Source organism: Lipophrys pholis (genome assembly GCF_963383615.2).
Source record: "Lipophrys pholis genome assembly, chromosome: 10".
Classification (NCBI taxonomy): Eukaryota; Metazoa; Chordata; class Actinopteri; order Blenniiformes; family Blenniidae; genus Lipophrys; species Lipophrys pholis.
The window spans coordinates 12,728,519-12,746,456 of NC_137640.1; the positions used below are offsets into that span (position 1 = coordinate 12,728,519).

The following is a 17,938-nucleotide window of genomic DNA, read 5'->3' on the forward strand; positions in this document are numbered from 1 at the left end:
CTACTTTTTCCCAAACAAGTGGGGGTCCAACCCCGCCGTCTCACAGTGTGGTTTCCACATGTGGCACCCACAGGTAGTTACAGCCGACAGTCTTCATGCTGATGGGAGGAAACATTCCTACCAGTTAACAAAAGCAAACCGCAATCAGCATAGCGTCTTAAAACTGAATGAAAATTTGATGTGAAAATTTCATCCAAGCCTCTTTCAAGAGTTTAGAGCGCAAATTTCGGTCTGACACTGGTTGCAATTAAAATTGTTTGTTATATTTGAATTCTTCCAATAGAAGATGTTGGGCAAGTTGTGGCAGCATGGAGAGGAGTAAAGTAAAAATAAAATAAAGTATAGAGCCCTAAAACCAGATACCAGTTTAATTTGTAACGCATTTTACAAGTCATTTGTTTTATAAAATATTGAATTTAAATGACAAAAAAGAAAATCCATAGCACCAGTTTTGACGGTGACCGTCATTAAAATTGGTTCATGCTGGCATAATTGAAAGATATTCTATGAAGTACATCCCCAATGATTTGCTATCTGATGCTTACAAAGTGATTTCAACATGTGTATCATAATACACACAACTGCCAAATGTTAAATGTATTAATGTGGCCAACTTGAAGTTTGAGATTGTGTTTAAATGTGTGTCTGCCACTACTCGTGTCTCAGATCCTGAGGGATTTATGAACAATGTCAAGTTCCCTCTGAAGACCCGAGTCTCTTCAGTGCCTCTTAAAGCTTAATGCTCCCTGACTGAGTGGCACAGCGAGAGCCACACACTCACTCTCTATGTGCTGCAGATAATGCTAAGAACAACCTCTCAATTCCAGCTCCCTTTCTCGTCTAAATGTGTCCTCCTTCCTCCGCTGCATGCACACGTCCATTTTCATTCAGTGAGACACCAGAAAAAAAAAAAAGCATTGGTGACTATAATGGAAAACACTTAGGTTGTCCCTAATGGTTTCCCATTCCATGAGAGTTTGAAAACAGATGTAAATTTATGTAAACCCAATAGAAACACATATTTACAATGGCACAGGGTAATCACAATATGAAGACATGGTGCACTGGCTGTGTAGATGGAGGCGCCATGTGTCATTAGTCTCCTTTATCTCTTTCCTGTTTTTTGCAATGGTATCAATGACATCAGTAATCACTCACAATATATATATATATATATATAAAGAAAAAGATCTGCACTTGGCTGTAGTTCACTGATGGAGGTGAGAGTCAAAGCTAAAGAAGATGTGTTCGTTAAGCAGCTACATGTCTCCAAAGAAACAATGAGAGACATTATAGTTAATTTGACATTTAAATACGATCTGACCAGATGGAAAAATTCTAAATAATAAGGTCCTTCAGTTCAACAGTATACCACTTAAAACTATTAAATATGTGGGATCTGAAATATTTCCAAGGCGCAAACATTTCAGTCACTTTGAGAAATAAGTAAGTTGCATTCTTCCCGACTAATCACACCTCGAAAACACCCTATGCTTAATAATACCCCAGGAAGAACAGTCTCTGCATTGGCAGAGACTAATGGGGATCCTTGAAATAAAGAAATACAAGTAGTGAAATATACTAGATAAAATATTAAAGTTTAAGAACAAAAAGTTAATTTGTTTGTGGCAAAAAAGTTAAAAACTTAAATTAAAATAATTTAAAACAATTTCTTCCCGAGCCAAGTAGCACGGCTAATTTAGTTGTACCCTTCCAATTACACCTTGGTTTGTTTCGGTTAAGCTACTTCTCTTTACTACATGCAGTGGTTTCAGCTGCCTCTTTATTCAAGAAATATATCATATTAAACAATTATATTCAATTTGACATCATTTGAATTCTCCTGTCACTCGAGGGCTCCAGAAAGTAATCTGGCTCTAGTGTCTGCTCTCGTGAACCAGTCTTTCCACTTCTCTCATGAAGCGCAGGCAGAGCTCTTCTTGCCATGGCAGGGCGACACACTGCACCGCCACCGGAAGACCCGCTCCTCCACTGACGACCTGCAATGGAAACACAAAGCGCTCATACGGTTGGTAAAACACACCATAGTCTTCTGTCTCCCCCTACTGACCAACTGTAGAAGTGCACATAGACATAGCAGCAGGCCACAAAGACAGACCTTGTATTAACACCCACACAGAATCAGGCCAAACGACAGGATATAAACTATACAGATCACAGTCCATCACAAACACTGTTCATACCAAAGGGCACTTTTGAGTCAATATATAACTTAACGTAGATGCATAAAATGCAAAGGGAGGAAAACCTACAAAGTCAGCAGAAAAAAAAAAAAAAGGCTGCAGGTACCAGCCACTCCTTTGTCATTGTCAAAACAAAATGTATAACTGTCTGATGGAGGAAAAAAAAAAAGAAAATCCTCACATTGTACATATTTTCTTTCTAAATGTGAAAACAAGCGATTTAAAAGTAAACGCATAAAATCAAATACGTTGTATTTAAAGTGTGAAAAAAATGTCTGCCGATTAGAATTTATACCGACATACAAATAATGTGGTCCCCGTGACTTTGAAAGTTACAAGACGTGTAGTTTCCACAGGAAGATCAACAGTCACAGGCCAAGTACATTTTGTTTGACAAGTAAACTGGAGATGTCGCGTCATTGTGACACACTCAAGCCGTCTAACAAAGCCTTGCATCCAATGTCGCCTGAAAGTGTATACAATGACAGGAATTAAAGAGAGATGTAGGACGAACTATTCATACATATAATGCAGTTTGTATTTGTTGTGGTTGCCAAAACTAATCATTTCTGCAAATGCTGTGCTGAAAAACCTGATGGTGATGAGGAAGAGAGAAAAAGCAAAAACCTTCCACCACATTTGTGTTCAGGATGAAGTAGAGCAATCGTCAGTTCCCAAGTGTTCCTCTCTAACCTCTCGGCCACCACTGCCTAAATACTTTTTGTTGGTCTTTTTTTTTTTTTTTTTGAGTTAATTGAATAAGTAATACTCTGTGTGCACATGCAAGTGGCAATAGTACACTGTAAAACTTTAAAGATGTGTTTACACTGGTCATGTTAAAATATTGACATTTGTGGTTATACTTTTACTTCAGTTCAATTTTAGTTCAACAGTACTTGAAGGGATGTTAAATAAAAATGGACTCTTTGCTGTTGTTAGTGATGTCAAGGGGTGTAAGACAACGCCTGTTCACTCCTGTGCGACTGTTAAGTGTCGTTTACCTTCTTGAAGGATTTGTCCCAGACGTCTCGATAATAGCCTTCGTAGTGCTCCAGTTCCTCCTCATCCTCGGTTGTTACAGTGGAAACGGGAACAACGCCAGCAGGAAAGTTGAGCCCATTGTAAATCGCTGTCAAGCTGAGGCAATCTGAAGGGACAGGAAAAATGGAATTGTACGTGTGTGTGTGTGTGTGTGTGTGTGTGTGTGTGTGTGTGTGTGTGTGTGTGTGTGTGTGTGTGTGTGTGTGTGTGTGTGTGTGTGTGTGTGTGTTCAATGTGTTGTACACTTCTACACACACTCAGGGGGAGATTGAGGTTTTGATCCGCCAACCTGGGAAGTGGAAAACAACACAGTCTACAACTGAATCCGGCCACCCGGAAAAGGTATTAATAACCATTTACATAGCTGTTAGGAAGTTTCACTGATGTCCTTGAGGAAAAGTATTCTCTGCATTTAAACAATCCCATTGGTAGTTAACACAGTAGTGACCTGTAGGATTCATCCCTGAGAATTCACCAATCCCACATCGAGTCTATCACTGTGCCAAAGACACTACTGTGACGATGAGGCCTACAACCTTCATCTAGGACAATAGAACGCCTCTTGGCTTGATTGTTTAATGGCTGACCCTCAAAACCAGTGCAAGCCAAGAGAAACCTTAAAGGGGACATATCATGCTAAATCCACTTTTTTAGCCCTTAAATGCATTTTGTTGTATATTTAGAGTGTTTAGAAGTACAGAAAAGTTCAAAGTAGTCTCTTCAGGTGCTCCGTTGATATCTTTATATTCTGTTTTGGTCATATTTTGCGATCGGTTTCGATTTTTCTATTCTCTATTACGTTTTTTGAACAATGACGTCACAGTATTCTCAGCGGAACTGCCAAATTAGGACATCGACATTTCGAGCAATCCGCCATTTTTGTTTCTCGCTGCGATTTTGTAGTCCAACCGAAGTTACGAGAGGATAAGTCGAAATATTCGGTTGTTGGATGTAGTAACCCACAAGCTTCGTTACACCGTCTCCCAGCATCAGAACCTTTTCGAAGTGCCTGGTTGAGTTTTATTTTTCACAGAAATGTACCCACATCTGTGGGTAAGGTCATTTTTGTGTGCGCGAATCACTTCAAGAATGACTGCTTCAGCAACCTCCGCCAGTATAAAGAAGGATTTGCCGAAAGACTTCGTCTGATTGAGCGGTCAGTTCCTTCTATCTATGGAGACGACGAACAGAGCACTTCGGTAAGCTGTATATAACGCTAAAAAGTGTGATGATAAGACGTCCCTGTCATTGTTTTGTTAGCATTAGCAGTTGCACCGTCTTCATATGTTAGCGCTGTGTGCTCGTTTTAGATTATAATGTAACTTCTGTGTTAAATAGTCGTTGTAATACAGGCAGTATTGTAGTAGTGGGCATGGATGGAGAAGTTAGTGTAAATATAGTAACACACCATTGCGTTACATCCATATGAAGACGTTGTTCTGTAGGTGCATCATCGTCATTTTCATCTCGCTCCGCCGGGTCCGACTCTGGCTCCAACATGTATGGCTGGATGGACAAATCTTCCGTTGTTGACATTTTGTAAATAATGTGTGAATATAAAGTTTCTGCGCCGCTAGATAATTGTATCTGTTCTATCAAACTACAAAGATGGCCGAACAGGGTGTAGTTGAACCGAGTGTCACCTCTGCAACCTGGAGAGGAGGAGGGGTATGAAGTGTCTCATTTGCATTTGAAGAGACAGCCCCAAAACGAGTTGCTCTCAGAAGCACATCAGAAAAGGGGTTGAAAAGGGGCCTGTGGAGCTATAATAATGAGGAATTCAGACCCAAGCATTGCAGTTCCGCGTTGTATAGACCACAACTGTATGATTTATATGTAAAAAGGAAGGATTTAAAAGCATGATATGTCTCCTTTAAAGGAAGGAAGTAAAATATTTTAGGGGCATTGGTGTACATGCCTGTATAATTAATGTTGGAATAATTCTACGTAAAGTTATCACATTCACTGTACCAACAGTCTTTCTCATGAATTGCAGAAGTACTGTGTGACTTATGTTTCCCCACTGTGACCTCGGAACGAGATAATAAAAAGAGAGGAGACGCAGAGAGTTTTCAGAGCGGGTTGGAGATTGTAACTGAAACACTCTCTGTCCGTTCTCCTCGCGAGTAAGACCAGAACTTGACTTCGGTGTGTGTTCTTTCTTGCAGATTTAATAAATGTCCAGAGGTTGAACCTGACAATTAATATTTTTTTATGGTGTATATATCCTTTTATCTGATGCTCATTCAGCTTGGAACAGTAACGGTGTAAATCATATCCCACAGTAAAATGCAGGGTAATAACTTCGGATGGACAGAAGGGATACGGGTTAGTTTTGTACCCAGGTCAAAGTTAAATTTTTTCCCCCCATTGTTCATTTTATTCCTTAGTGGAGCATGTCCTTAAAAAAATGTTTTTCAAACTGTTTAAACACTCTGCAATTACGAGGGACGTCCCTACGACTGGCTGAAATCATTTTGAAGGAAATCCATTTCCAGCTTGTAGCTGCCAGGTCTTCGGTTTTTAACGGGGTTTTCTGACCCAGTCTCTGCTTGAAGCACTTACTTTCTTTTTAAGTATTCACATTTATTATTTCTACACTTTTTATAGTAAGGATTGTTTTCAATCATTCAGTCTTTCATTTTTTTTTTTTCTAATTAATTTCCAGAAGTAATAAGTATGTTGACGCTTTTTTACATTCCTTTTACACAAGAAAGCCCCATGCGCTCCAAGATGACTACATAAAAAAACTGATGGGTACGAATTGAGCAGCACCCAGAGAAAACCCCTGAGCCAACTTGTAGAAACGTCATGGATAAGCTCAATGAAATGAATACAAAAACGATACCTCATCATGAAACTCAAAGTTCAGTTGAACCAACTATTTAAAATAAGATGTATTATATCCCTCAAAAGGATTTTTATTAAAAAAAAAAGAAAAAAGGTTGCACTGTCCACAAAACTACTCCGTTTAGATCTTTTACCACAAGTCAGCATCAAGACACTATAACTATATAAAGTAAACGTATGCTTAGCGCTACATTTTTCACTTTTGGAATTATTTTGAAGTTCAGATGTGTTAAATTGTGAATTGATCAACTGTGGTCGCTCACAAACCTCTCCTCGAATCGTCACAGCGTGCTTGTGAAAGAAGAAAAAAAAAAAAAACAGCCTTCAAGCTACTCAGGGTAACATACGTGGAATCTTGTGACTTTCGTAAGCTTGGTAAGCGGGTCCAATTGCAGGGCAGAGGAGCACATCTATCTTACTTTTCCTCCAATGTGCCACTGTCTTATGAGTGTATTCCTGATGGAGGCACAGAGACAACACAGTCACCTTCATGCATTCGGACACGTCCAAGAATCACTCGAAGACCAACCAACGGTACCGTAATAAAAACGTGATTCTTCCACAGATTTTGAACGGATCTAATATGGGGCAAAAACAGTAGTGATTTGTCATTTGTTAATAGAGATTCTAAAAATTAAAAAAATAACCCTCCCCCAAACCGAAAAATAAATAAATAAATAAATAGTTTGGGAATTTGTTCTTACCCGACTCCACAGGCTGATCTTATCTTGTTAGAAATCCGAGAACACTGTAAAAAAAAAAAATTGTTTTAATTAAATTAACAAAACGATAAATAATAATAATAACACAGATTGTGATTGACTGATCATAGATCATAAATAATTCCAGCAGTTCTACTTTGACCTTTTCACATTTTGTATTTTATGAACAATGCGGGTTGCCAGGGCAAATAAGCTGGGACCCATGGTGATTCTTTAAACATTGGCAATTGTCACAAGAAAAAAAACATTGGCAGAGCACTCTTGACTGGTGAGCTTTACTGTGCAAATCTGCGAGGAGAAACGCAACGAATGGAAGGTCTGCACACGAAGCACAAACAGAAATCTTCAACGAGCGACACCAGTCATTCGTGGCAACGTGAGCTTCTACCAGCTGCACTGCATCTCTCTGATTCAACCAAACTCAATGAAGCTTCTTCGAGGTCATCTTTGGTACTTTTCAAATGTGACATAATTGAATAAAGTGCAGTATTTAGTCGGTGTAGTCTGAGCTCACCACAGGCTTGAGGAGGAAAGCCATGGTTCTTTTCAACCAGTTGGGAAGATTGAGAAAGAAGCGCTCATTTGAAAAAGTGGGGTCTGAAGGTTCTCCTTTCCTAAAAAAAAAAAAAAAAAAAGAATAGGCAATGAATCGTGAGCACCACAACACAACTTTTCTTTGTTGCACCCAGGAAGGATTAACGGTTTTTGACCACTGTAGCTTATACACATCTGAATGTATTGGACATATTTGAGTGAGTGCACTGTTTAGGACGAGTTATAAATATAAATAAAGGATAAAGTCGTTTAATCGGAAAACAAGACTCAGACTTTCAGTCTTCTGAAACACCAGCAGGCAGCACGTCAGCTTAGATCCCAGTGTAGAATCTCCTGGGCTTAAATCATTGGCTTTGCCTCTACAAGCAGCATGTTAATTTTTTAGCCAAGGTAACTAGTTCCAACACTTTTATGAAGCTTATGTGCCAACAAAGCTTAAGCAACTGAGATGGTGTCTGCCCCCCATCCACCATCTTCCCCAGGACAGCCACGTCTCAAACTCACCCGGGTATTCCCATTCACCCTCTCTCGCTTTCACAACTGACAGGTAGGGACTGAACTAAGAAAAACCTCCTCCTGTGTAAAGCAGCTGGTTTGGATGGTGTTTGTTCAAGACTTCTGAAGGACAGTGCAGCCCAACTGGCTCATCCACTTTACAGATTCTTCAACCCGAGTCTACAGATGGAGAAGACCGCAGTGCTGCGCCTCTTGTCTCACACCGGTGCCCAGATCAGTTCATCCAGCTGCGATCAACGACTGTAGATCTGTGACTTTAACATCCCAGGTCATGAAGATCGTGGAGTGGCTGCTACTCCCTCACATAAGACCACAGGTCACTCAGGAACTTGGTCCCATTCAGTTTGGCAACCAGGATTACATTGGAGTGAAGACACACTCCTCTACAGACTGCACCAGGTCTACGCCTATCTGGATATGCCTGATTCTTGTGTGAGGATGATGGGTTTTTTTTGACTAAAACCAACCCAAAGAAATATGAAAAGTTCAAAAGATGCATAAAGTTAAGAAGGATGTTAATTGGTCCCTCAATATTATTTTACCTCCAAAAGTGTTTCCTCAGCAGCAACTTATGCCATTTTACAAATTGCATTCAACAAAAGTTTCATCATTTCGCTTCACAACAAAGAACTTAGACATATTATAAAAAGAAATTACTCACAGTTGGTCAAGAAGAGTAGCAGCTCCGTCTGCAAACGCGCCCGTTTGCAGTTCAAACAAGAAACGCTCTATATCCATGGGTTCGTAAGGCACCAACTAAAAGCAACAATAACCACAGCATACAACATGTGATTGACTGGATTTTTTGTGATGTTGACATTATATGATGCAAGCATGTTTGTGTGGTGTGAGCTCTTACAACGTGTCCTGCATTCTCCAACAAAGCTTTAGTCTCTCTGACGGCACGGGCCATGCTTGGAGACGGTTGTGTGACGCCGTCACTGATCATGTATCCAATCCTCAGAGGTGTGGCGCTCTCGTATATCTAGAAAATAAGGTAAGGCATTAATACTCGATTGCTCTTTCACATGCATGCATACACATACTATAAATAAAGTAAAAAAAAAAACAAAAAAAAAAACATTTTAAAAGTGCACCACCAATTCAGGTTACCATCATAAACCTGGGTGGAATAATGGTTTGAAACTAGCTCAAACTGAATGTGGCCGTGAAGGACCTTTGTGGATATGACTAATGAAAAGGTAACACCTCCAAAATGGCTGTGTAAAGGGCTAAAAAAAAAAAAAGGGTCAATATACCTTTTTACAACTATCTATGCTAAGCCAAACAACTCATGTCCCTGTTTTATAGAAGGAAAGCCCAAGGGCAGACGTAGCACCTACACATCTGCAAAGTTTGCCGGTCTGGTTTACTGTGCTCACACCTCATTTGCTCTGTTACAAAACCAACTGTTATCTAATTTGTTAGAAAACGTTCATCTGTGAAAACTAAGCGAAGAAGCAAACCTCCTCAGCAGACTACGCTGAGATTAGAAAATAGATTGTCTTCATTGTTGTAGCACACAAACACTCCATCTGAACAGTTTTACCTAAGTACTAAAAAAAAAAAAAAAAATACAAGTAAAAACCTATGATAAACTACTGACTTCCAGGCTGCAGTTACAGATCTGGAAAGAATTTGTAGTACAGGTCCGTTTACACAACACCGGTGCTCGGATCCATAGCAACTGTGACTGCTGAATAGCAATCACTGTTATATATGTATTTTTTTAAATGACTGCATTTCATTACATTATTCTCTGATTTTATTTGCTTTACTTGTTATTTAGTATTAGTTGCCCTTTGTGTAAATGTAATGTTAAATATTGCTGCTTTTTATGTCAAAACAGACAAATAATATAAGTAAAAGTGAAACCTTTCACCAATTCGACAGCAGATGACCCACCTGCTTATTGAAGGGTAATGGTGGAACAGTGGGGTCCAAGAAGAACATGTCATCACAGAGAAGGGCCTCCATGAAGCGAGCCAGACTGTCTACATCCCTTGCCATGGGTCCAACAGTTGCCTTCACTAATTTGATTTAAAAGAGTAAATACATGCACCTTTGGTCGCTTTATGAAATTAAGACTTTGTTTTTGCTGTATGTGTGCAGCAGAACATACTTAAATCTCCTCACCTGATTTTTGTCCCGGTAAAATGGTACAGATACCCTGTGAACTGATGAGCAAGATGTCAGCAGGCAAATAGAAAAGTCCAATGAATTTCTGCATGAAAACTAAGCGAAACACCTCAGCCGGCCCGATGTCGGCTTCAAGCCACAAATTCCACAGAAGGAGGCAGGAACTCGAATGCTGCCCCCAATATCAGTGCCCAAACCAATCAACGAGCCTCCCCCACCGATGAGAGCCCCCTCCCCACCAGATGAACCCCCAGGGGTCCGAAGAGCGTTATGGGGGTTGACAGTCCCTCCAAAGATGAGATTACTGCAATCAAAGCTAGAATTGGGAAAAACACACGCAAATAATGAGCGTCTCAGCCTGTAGATAATCACTGAACAGTGATGACTGTGTCAGGACAGTTTTTATATTTAATTTAATATTCCAATACCTTAACGGATAGATTATTTACCTTAGTAAGGCTTGGGGTACGTTGGTTTTCACAAAAGGGATAGCTCCTTGCTTCTTCAAGACTTCAACCAAGACACTGTTGTTTTTTGCAGGTTTGTCCAAATTAATGACTACTCCACAAGTACTGTCATAACCCTAGAGTTGTAAAATGAAAGTAGGGATGGAGGGTAGTGTGACATGACAGCACAGATACCTTAATATGAGGTGAAGTGACCAACATGCTCAAGGCTTTACAGTTAAATACAGAACTGCGTATATTCATGTCAAATGTAGACCGTTAGTACTTTTAACCCATAAATGTACATAATGTACATTTAAAAAACATAAAAACAAAACACTGTTCTTGAGGCTCATCATAACTGAGCATTCCAAAACCAAAACCAACAGTACTGTTTTCCATGAGTCAACACTGGTAGAGCACAAAGAAAACATAATTGTTAAACTCTGCCGGAGGCCTCTTCCAAGTCAAACTATTTAAATGACCACATGACTGAATAAAGATAGATAATACGTAACCACAGGTACCTTGTATCCAATATTGTCTTTGACGCTAACTGGCACTCCATATAAGGGGCGATTTCTGCTCGGTCCCACAGTTTTCGCCTCGTCAAAACTCTCCAGCAAAATTTCTGTGCAGCAGTTTAATTTTGTCTGTAAAGCTAAAGTCTGTTAAAAGAAACGACACGGGTACAAAGTTACACCACGATTCTGGAATAACTAGTTGGAGACAAAGGTTAAGTCAGCACACGAGTTTAAGAAGAAAATCCAAACTGAAGTACAGTTTACAATTTCTTGTTGAAGTGATGTGCTTAAACATTATTTCAACACAAAGACGAAAATAATAATTTGATGGGTTTAGAAAAATGCTATTTAAATACACCATTATAAGGATATTGATGTGTACTGGGACCTAACTGTAGTCAAATGTGACCAAGCACTTTTTCCCGAATAATGGAACTAGAGTATCACAATCTACAAAGAAATGGCGTGAATGTGTGAAGTGAACACTGAACCTTTTCCATATAAGAGAATAAGACTTCCTCGGGGCTCAGTGCGTCCTGCTGCAGTTTCTCTTGGAGCTCCTTCAAGGACAGTGTCAAAATCCCAGTGGTGTCAGTTGTTGGATGCTGGAAGACAAACGACACAAGCCCTTTACCCTTTACCTTACCAGCCTCTGCCACAATGAAGCCGAATTTAGTCTTAAATATAACAGATTCAACCTCTGCTTGTGTTTGAGTGTCTGGGTATTATTTTGTGTCATGGCACCTTGTAGCTTCCTGGCGCAGCAATGATTAAGCAACACAATGAGCACCATGGCCACTGCTGGCATAAGACCTCTTAAAAAGACTTTAACTAGAGGCTCTTGTGAGTCAGAGACCTGTAGTACTGGTTAATAAATAGTGCGCCTCACAGGACGTGAACCTACTGGTATGAATCCTCCAACGGACAGTCAAAATAAAGAACAACCAGTTATTTATTCTCATCATATACTTACGCTCATAAGTCATTTATGCTCTTATCACTTTTTAAAAAATATATCTGTAGATTTCTCTCTCTCTCTCGCTCTCTCTCTCTCTCTCTCATATTATTGTTCCTTAAAGGGGACATATCATGCTAAATCCACTTTTTTAGCCCTTAAATGCATTTTGGTGTATATTTAGAGTGTTTAGAAGTACAGAAAAGTTCAAAGTAGTCTCTTCAGGTGCTCCGTTGATATCTTTATATTCTGTTTTGGTCATATTTTGCGATCGGTTTCGATTTTTCTATTCTCTATTACGTTTTTTGAACAATGACGTCACAGTATTCTCAGCGGAACTGCCAAATTAGGACATCGACGTTTCGAGCAATCCGCCATTTTTGTTTCTCGCTGCGATTTTGTAGTCCAACCGAAGTTACGAGAGGATAAGTCGAAATGTTCGGTTGTTGGATGTAGTAACCCACAAGCTTCGTTACACCGTCTCCCAGCATCAGAACCTTTTCGAAGTGCCTGGTTGAGTTTTATTTTTCACAGAAATGTACCCACATCTGTGGGTAAGGTCATTTTTGTGTGCGCGAATCACTTTAAGGACGACTGCTTCAACAACCTCCGCCAGTATAAAGAAGGATTTGCCGAAAGACTTCGTCTGATTGAGCGGTCAGTTCCTTCTATCTATGGAGACGACGAACAGAGCACTTCGGTAAGCTGTATATAACGCTAAAAAGTGTGATGATAAGACGTCCCTGTCATTGTTTTGTTAGCATTAGTAGTTGCACCGTCTTCATATGTTAGCGCTGTGTGCTCGTTTTAGATTATAATGTAACTTCTGTGTTAAATAGTCGTTGTAATACAGGCAGTATTGTAGTAGTGGGCATGGATGGAGAAGTTAGTGTAAATATAGTAACACACCATTGCGTTACATCCATATGAAGACGTTGTTCTGTAGGTGCATCATCGTCATTTTCATCTCGCTCCGCCGGGTCCGACTCTGGCTCCAACATGTATGGCTGGATGGACAAATCTTCCGTTGTTGACATTTTGTAAATAATGTGTGAATATAAAGTTTCTGCGCCGCTAGATAATTGTATCTGTTCTATCAAACTACAAAGATGGCCGAACAGGGTGACGTTGAACCGAGTGTCACCTCTGCAACCTGGAGAGGAGGCGGGGTATGAAGTGTCTCATTTGCATTTGAAGAGACCGCCCCAAAACGAGTTGCTCTCAGAAGCGCATCAGAAAAGGGGTTGAAAGGGGGCCTGTGGAGCTCTAATAATGAGGAATTCAGACCCAAGCATTGCAGTTTCGCGTTGTATAGACCACAACTGTATGATTTATATGTAAAAAGGAAGGATTTAAAAGCATGATATGTCTCCTTTAAGGGTTGTCTGAAAGTCAAACAAACCTATAACTGGTTTGTGGCAGACAAAGGCGACCCCACCTTTAACAAAAAGCCATAAAGTCAGAATTATGAGTTAAAAAGTGAGAATAAAAATGTAAAAAAGTTACGACTTTTTTAAAGCTGGCCCTAATTCTCTTGCGTTTGTACAAATTACTCTAATGTGTCTTTTTTTAAAGTATATTTATATTCACTTTTAGAGGGTGATAAAAGAGAACAAACCTAGAACAGGTTTGATGGGATGGGTTGGGTGTAAGCCCCACACCTGAAGCAGATAAAGTACAGAGTCTTATTTTGACAGTCAGCCTCTCACCTCCTTCTTAAATTGGAGCACCTTCTGGTCGGCTCGTCCGAAGCCCTTCTCCCTCTTGTCACGGGCTTCCCGGATCTTCCGCTCGCATGCTCTGCTGTTCACCTTCTTGTACAGCACCACAGCTGCTCCCACGAAGCACACCACAGCCGTCGTCAGAGCCATGTTCCTCGGGGTTACGTCCCAGTGTCCCATAGCTCTGTCCTCTCCTCTGGCAGATCATAGACATATATCCCTCGCCCATTGGCTGTTTCGGGCAGCCAATGAGCTCTGACTTCCGGTAAGTGGCAAAACAACATTAAGGAGCATGACAAGATAGTGAAGTTGGCTGCACAAATCATTTGTTAATTTTAGAGTTTTCTATTGAAGCATATTGAAGCTATTGTCATATCCTTGGAAAAAAAACTGACGATTCCATTGATTTTTAATAAAATTTTTCATTTTTCTGTGTTTGTGTTAAGCGTATTGTAGTGCCAGATATGTGAGAAGAAACTTTTTTCAAGCCATCAACTTTAATCGGATTATGACTCAGAATACATTGTTAAATACATGAGCAGATATATCATAACATTTAAAGTTAACACGTACAGCAGATCCACATATGGATATATTTATTAAGATGTTCTCTTCACAATACATCAGTTGAAGAATGTCATGGAACCACCACCAGGAGGGACTTCATTTCACAGAATGGAAAAGTTTGTGTGACACCTAAAGAAAGCGCATGTTAGAAAGTTCATCAGTCCCAAAAAAACAAAAAAACAACAACACTAAAGCAAACGCAAGGCAACAATCTGTCTCAGTGTGGCACAGCAAATAATCATGTCACTGAAGTAAAAAAATGCAACAGCAACCCTCCAGGATTTTACGATTGTCTGGGACACGGATGGAAAAAAAGCTTTAAAAATAGCAGGAAAAAAGCAAAACTGCTTAGAAAAGAGACACAAATGTTGTTGTTCCTTCCTGTGGCCATAAAACTCTGGACCACCACCCAGTGAATGTTGTTTGCAGTGTTTTGGTCAATTCAGTCTTTTCTCTGCTTGTAATTGTCACATTAAGCCTTGTACATATTAATATGAACGTTTACTTTCTATCTTATTTGATATTCAACTTTCTTTGTATTTATTCAGTGTGGAGCAATGCTTAAGGGAATTCCCCTCTTGGATTAATAAAGTATTTTGATTGTATTTTATTGGGTCAAAATCGTCTGATGTGTTAGACAGTTTTCTGTGTTTTTGTTCTTCAAAGGATTTCATTCGTTCAAAATGTCAATTACTCATTTTCCAAAACAATATTGAACTTCTGGGGAAAAAAGGGAAAAATTCGCAATCTCGCCCCCTCTGAGCCTGGTTCTGCAGGATTCTTTCAATTAAAAAGGGGAGTTTTTCCCTTCACACAGTCACTTATGCTTGCTCATAGAATTGTTGGGGTTTTTTCTGAAAAACTGCCTTGAAAAGACTGTTGTATTTGGCTCTATGCAAATACAGTTGAATTGAATTTCACCACAATGCCGAAAAAACACTGCCATTTTCTGGAAAAGCTCCCGCGAAATCAGAGATTTTGGCCGGCAACAATCACAAAAAAGTCTTGCAAAATCCTGGAGGGACTGATTTTGTGGACAAATATGTTCCATATTTGAACTTTCAGAGTTTTCAGCCTTTTGGTTCTGTTCACCAAAAGAACTGAGCAGTCAATGATATACTTACTTTTGGGACCAAAAAAAGATGGGAGGCCAATTATAAGACGAGTTCTATTTTTCTACACGTTTCATCTGCTTTGAATGTAAATATCATACAGTCAAACTCAAAAGCCGCCACCTAAAGTGTATCTGAACATTGTATCCAACTGGAAGTTCTTTTGGCTCTGAATTCCAAATATCTGCTCGCAAAATTGTCAAATAACAAAGGTGAATAATTCTCACTCGATGTCAACCTTTTCTCCAGTAGCTAAAGCAGATTCTGTGATCATGTGATATCATTAATTGTGGGAAATAAAACTGCGAGTGCATCTTTAGGTTCTTGACATTTATTTACCAGATTGTTGCAACTAAGCAAATGCCACACACTTACACAATGGTCCCGGGCATGCAGGAAGTCAAAGAGCTCCTCGGTACAATCCTCCTCCGTTGCAGACCGAGAGCCCACCCTGGTCTCGCATTGCTCCAGACGCTCCCGGGTGTGCACGCAGTGCTCCGCCTCTTCACACTTCTGTCGCATATTTTCAAGAGGATCCTAAAAAAGAAATAAGAGTATTCAGATCTATTGCAACAGGTTCAGGACATTACTGCACTGGTGACGTTATCAATCCCAGGTTGATGCAGTGCAGCTGTACAGTGATTTGAAGGGGATTTTGGGATGCTCTTCATGCCACAAAAACTTGCTGGTTTTTGGACTCTGTCTTGTTTTGGAGTTTTACTCCCTTAGACTATTATGTCCAACAAAACCAGTTTTTTATGGAGCTCGGAGTCTGCGTTTGGGTCCACCGTCAATCTGTTACAGCATGGATGAATACTTTTTTTTTTTTGTAGCTTAGGTAAGTTGTCCTTACATTTTACACTCTTTTTTTAATAATATAAATCACATCAGTTAGTTTTGATCAGGACCACAAAAGTATGTATATCGACTGAGCTGTGGAAGCCGTTTCGGGGCTGCAAAGCAGGAGCTAAGCTAAAGGCTAAGTGGTGGAGATACAAGCTATTTCTGCTTCTCCCCAACAAATGTGACAAGCTGCTGGCATTGGCGTGATACCAGAGACTCTACAGGGAGTCCACTGGACTGTCATTACGCCAATGATGTTAGAGATTCTGACAATCCTTTTGTGACCACGTCACTCAGTTTCATCTTGTCAATAAAACTTTAAGCAAGGATTACATTTTCCCTCCATCGAAGGAAAATAACATAAAGTGAGTGCGTGTAACCCCTTAAGAAATGTAACAGGCGGAAGTGGAGCAAGTGAGAGAGCGAGACAGGAGTGCTGCATGGGCAGGTCAGAAGATGTGACTTGTCCGGCATTAATGCAGTTGCGGTATCGCACAACAAAGAGGCGAATTGCATGGTCAAGTGAAAGTATGAAGCGAAACCAATGGATATTTCTGGAGGGGGTATGACACAGGCAGAGACTGTGGGCATCTCTAGTCATGGGTATTAATATATGTGCGATAATAGAAAATCTATGGATTTTCATTTTTTGTCATTTCACGTTTGTCTGAGAGAGGGAGTTCGTTTGTGTATGACGTGGCTCTTTGTAGCACCATGGCCTTTTTTGTGGCTCTTGGCCTCTGACTGGTTGGCCACCCTTATGTAATAACAATTGTTTTTTCAGACCCTCACAGGGTTCTTTTCTTTGCCATGAGGTTCTACATTGAACTTGCAGTGACCAGTATGAGAGCGATAACACCAGATTTACCGGACTTGCTCCCCATTCACACCTGAGACCTTGTAACAAGAACGAGTCGCATAACACCAGAGAGACAAAAACTAGCTATTTGGGTCCAATTTGGAAATTTCACTTAATGGTGTACTCACTTTTGTTTCTAGTGGTTAAGACATTACTGGCTGTTTTGAGGGAACAGTAAATTACACCATCATACAAGCTATATATTGGATCAACCTCTTCAGTGTGTGTGCGTGTTAAAACAAAAGTCATATAAAGCACGTGTATTTAAACATCCAAATGTCACTTTTCAAACTTATGTCTGATGATGTACCTACCACCATGTCTTCCTCTTCCTCCTCTTCTTCCTCCTCCTGTATCAGAAGGGACATAACCAAATCAATGACACCATACACAAACCACGTTTAACAAACGTAGCATGATGTCACCTCAACTTTCAGCAGGCCAGATTTTTCTGATGAATCACAGCTCAACCCTGTTGCCCCGATTAGCTTTTAGCTGTAGCAGCTCTGTGTTCATTGAGGGCTAATGCTAAGCTTGGTTAGCATGCCGGCTATAAATGTTTAATTAAGTAAGTGCAGCGAGCTGCTATGAATCTGAAACTGCTACTAACCTCCTCCGGCTCTCCGTTCGTGATCATCTTCTCTTCGAGGACCATAACTTCGGTGATCTTGTCTTTGATTGACCGGCTGTCAAACCTCTGTGTGCTTGGAGGACACTGCAGGTCACGCGATCTCACAAGACTCCGGAAGTAACCGGCAGTCAGCCCCGGCCAGATAGACCTTCACAATAAACCTCCTCCGATTGACGCGTCGGAACTGACTAAAATTAGAAATAAAATACGGAAATCCACAGCTAATCGATCATATTTACTGACGTCAGTGAAA

The 17,938-nt window shown here is 40.2% G+C and overlaps 2 protein-coding genes across 2 annotated transcripts; both read right to left on the reverse strand.

The window, feature by feature from the left end:
• Window positions 1-1,767: 1,767 nt before the first annotated feature.
• On the reverse strand, window positions 1,768-13,894 carry faah (fatty acid amide hydrolase). The gene is made up of 15 exons (XM_080473042.1): window positions 13,662-13,894; window positions 11,489-11,602; window positions 11,001-11,141; window positions 10,477-10,610; window positions 10,137-10,343; window positions 10,025-10,065; window positions 9,794-9,918; window positions 8,748-8,873; window positions 8,550-8,644; window positions 7,332-7,431; window positions 6,800-6,843; window positions 6,634-6,673; window positions 6,443-6,551; window positions 3,206-3,351; window positions 1,768-2,000 (listed from the first exon to the last, which is right to left on the reverse strand). The coding sequence occupies exons 1-15, from the start codon at window positions 13,851-13,853 to the stop codon at window positions 1,878-1,880; spliced, it is 1,737 nt and encodes a 578-aa protein (XP_080329168.1). The 5' UTR covers window positions 13,854-13,894; the 3' UTR covers window positions 1,768-1,877.
• Window positions 13,895-14,157: 263 nt separating this feature from the next.
• uqcrh (ubiquinol-cytochrome c reductase hinge protein) lies at window positions 14,158-17,798 on the reverse strand. The gene is made up of 4 exons (XM_080473043.1): window positions 17,665-17,798; window positions 17,369-17,404; window positions 15,728-15,889; window positions 14,158-14,369 (listed from the first exon to the last, which is right to left on the reverse strand). Exons 1-4 carry the CDS (start codon window positions 17,707-17,709, stop codon window positions 14,337-14,339), a joined length of 276 nt encoding a protein of 91 aa, XP_080329169.1. The 5' UTR covers window positions 17,710-17,798; the 3' UTR covers window positions 14,158-14,336.
• Between the last annotated feature and the right edge of the window lie 140 nt (window positions 17,799-17,938).

What these genes read in the sequence shown, in the direction of transcription:
- uqcrh (XM_080473043.1), bottom strand. Translation starts at nt 17,709, where the DNA reads ATGGTCCTCGAAGAGAAGATGATCACGAACGGAGAGCCGGAGGAG. An exon ending in CGAACGGAGAGCCGGAGGAG is followed by an intron (nt 17,405 to 17,664) that starts GTTAGTAGCAGT and finishes CTTCTGATACAG; the next exon opens with GAGGAGGAAGAAGAGGAGGA. An exon ending in AGGAAGAGGAAGACATGGTG is followed by an intron (nt 15,890 to 17,368) that starts GTAGGTACATCA and finishes TTTCTTTTTTAG; the next exon opens with GATCCTCTTGAAAATATGCG.
- faah (XM_080473042.1), bottom strand. Translation starts at nt 13,853, where the DNA reads ATGGGACACTGGGACGTAACCCCGAGGAACATGGCTCTGACGACGGCT. An exon ending in AAGACAATATTGGATACAAG is followed by an intron (nt 10,611 to 11,000) that starts GTACCTGTGGTT and finishes TTACAACTCTAG; the next exon opens with GGTTATGACAGTACTTGTGG. An exon ending in TTTACCGGGACAAAAATCAG is followed by an intron (nt 9,919 to 10,024) that starts GTGAGGAGATTT and finishes AAATCAAATTAG; the next exon opens with TGAAGGCAACTGTTGGACCC.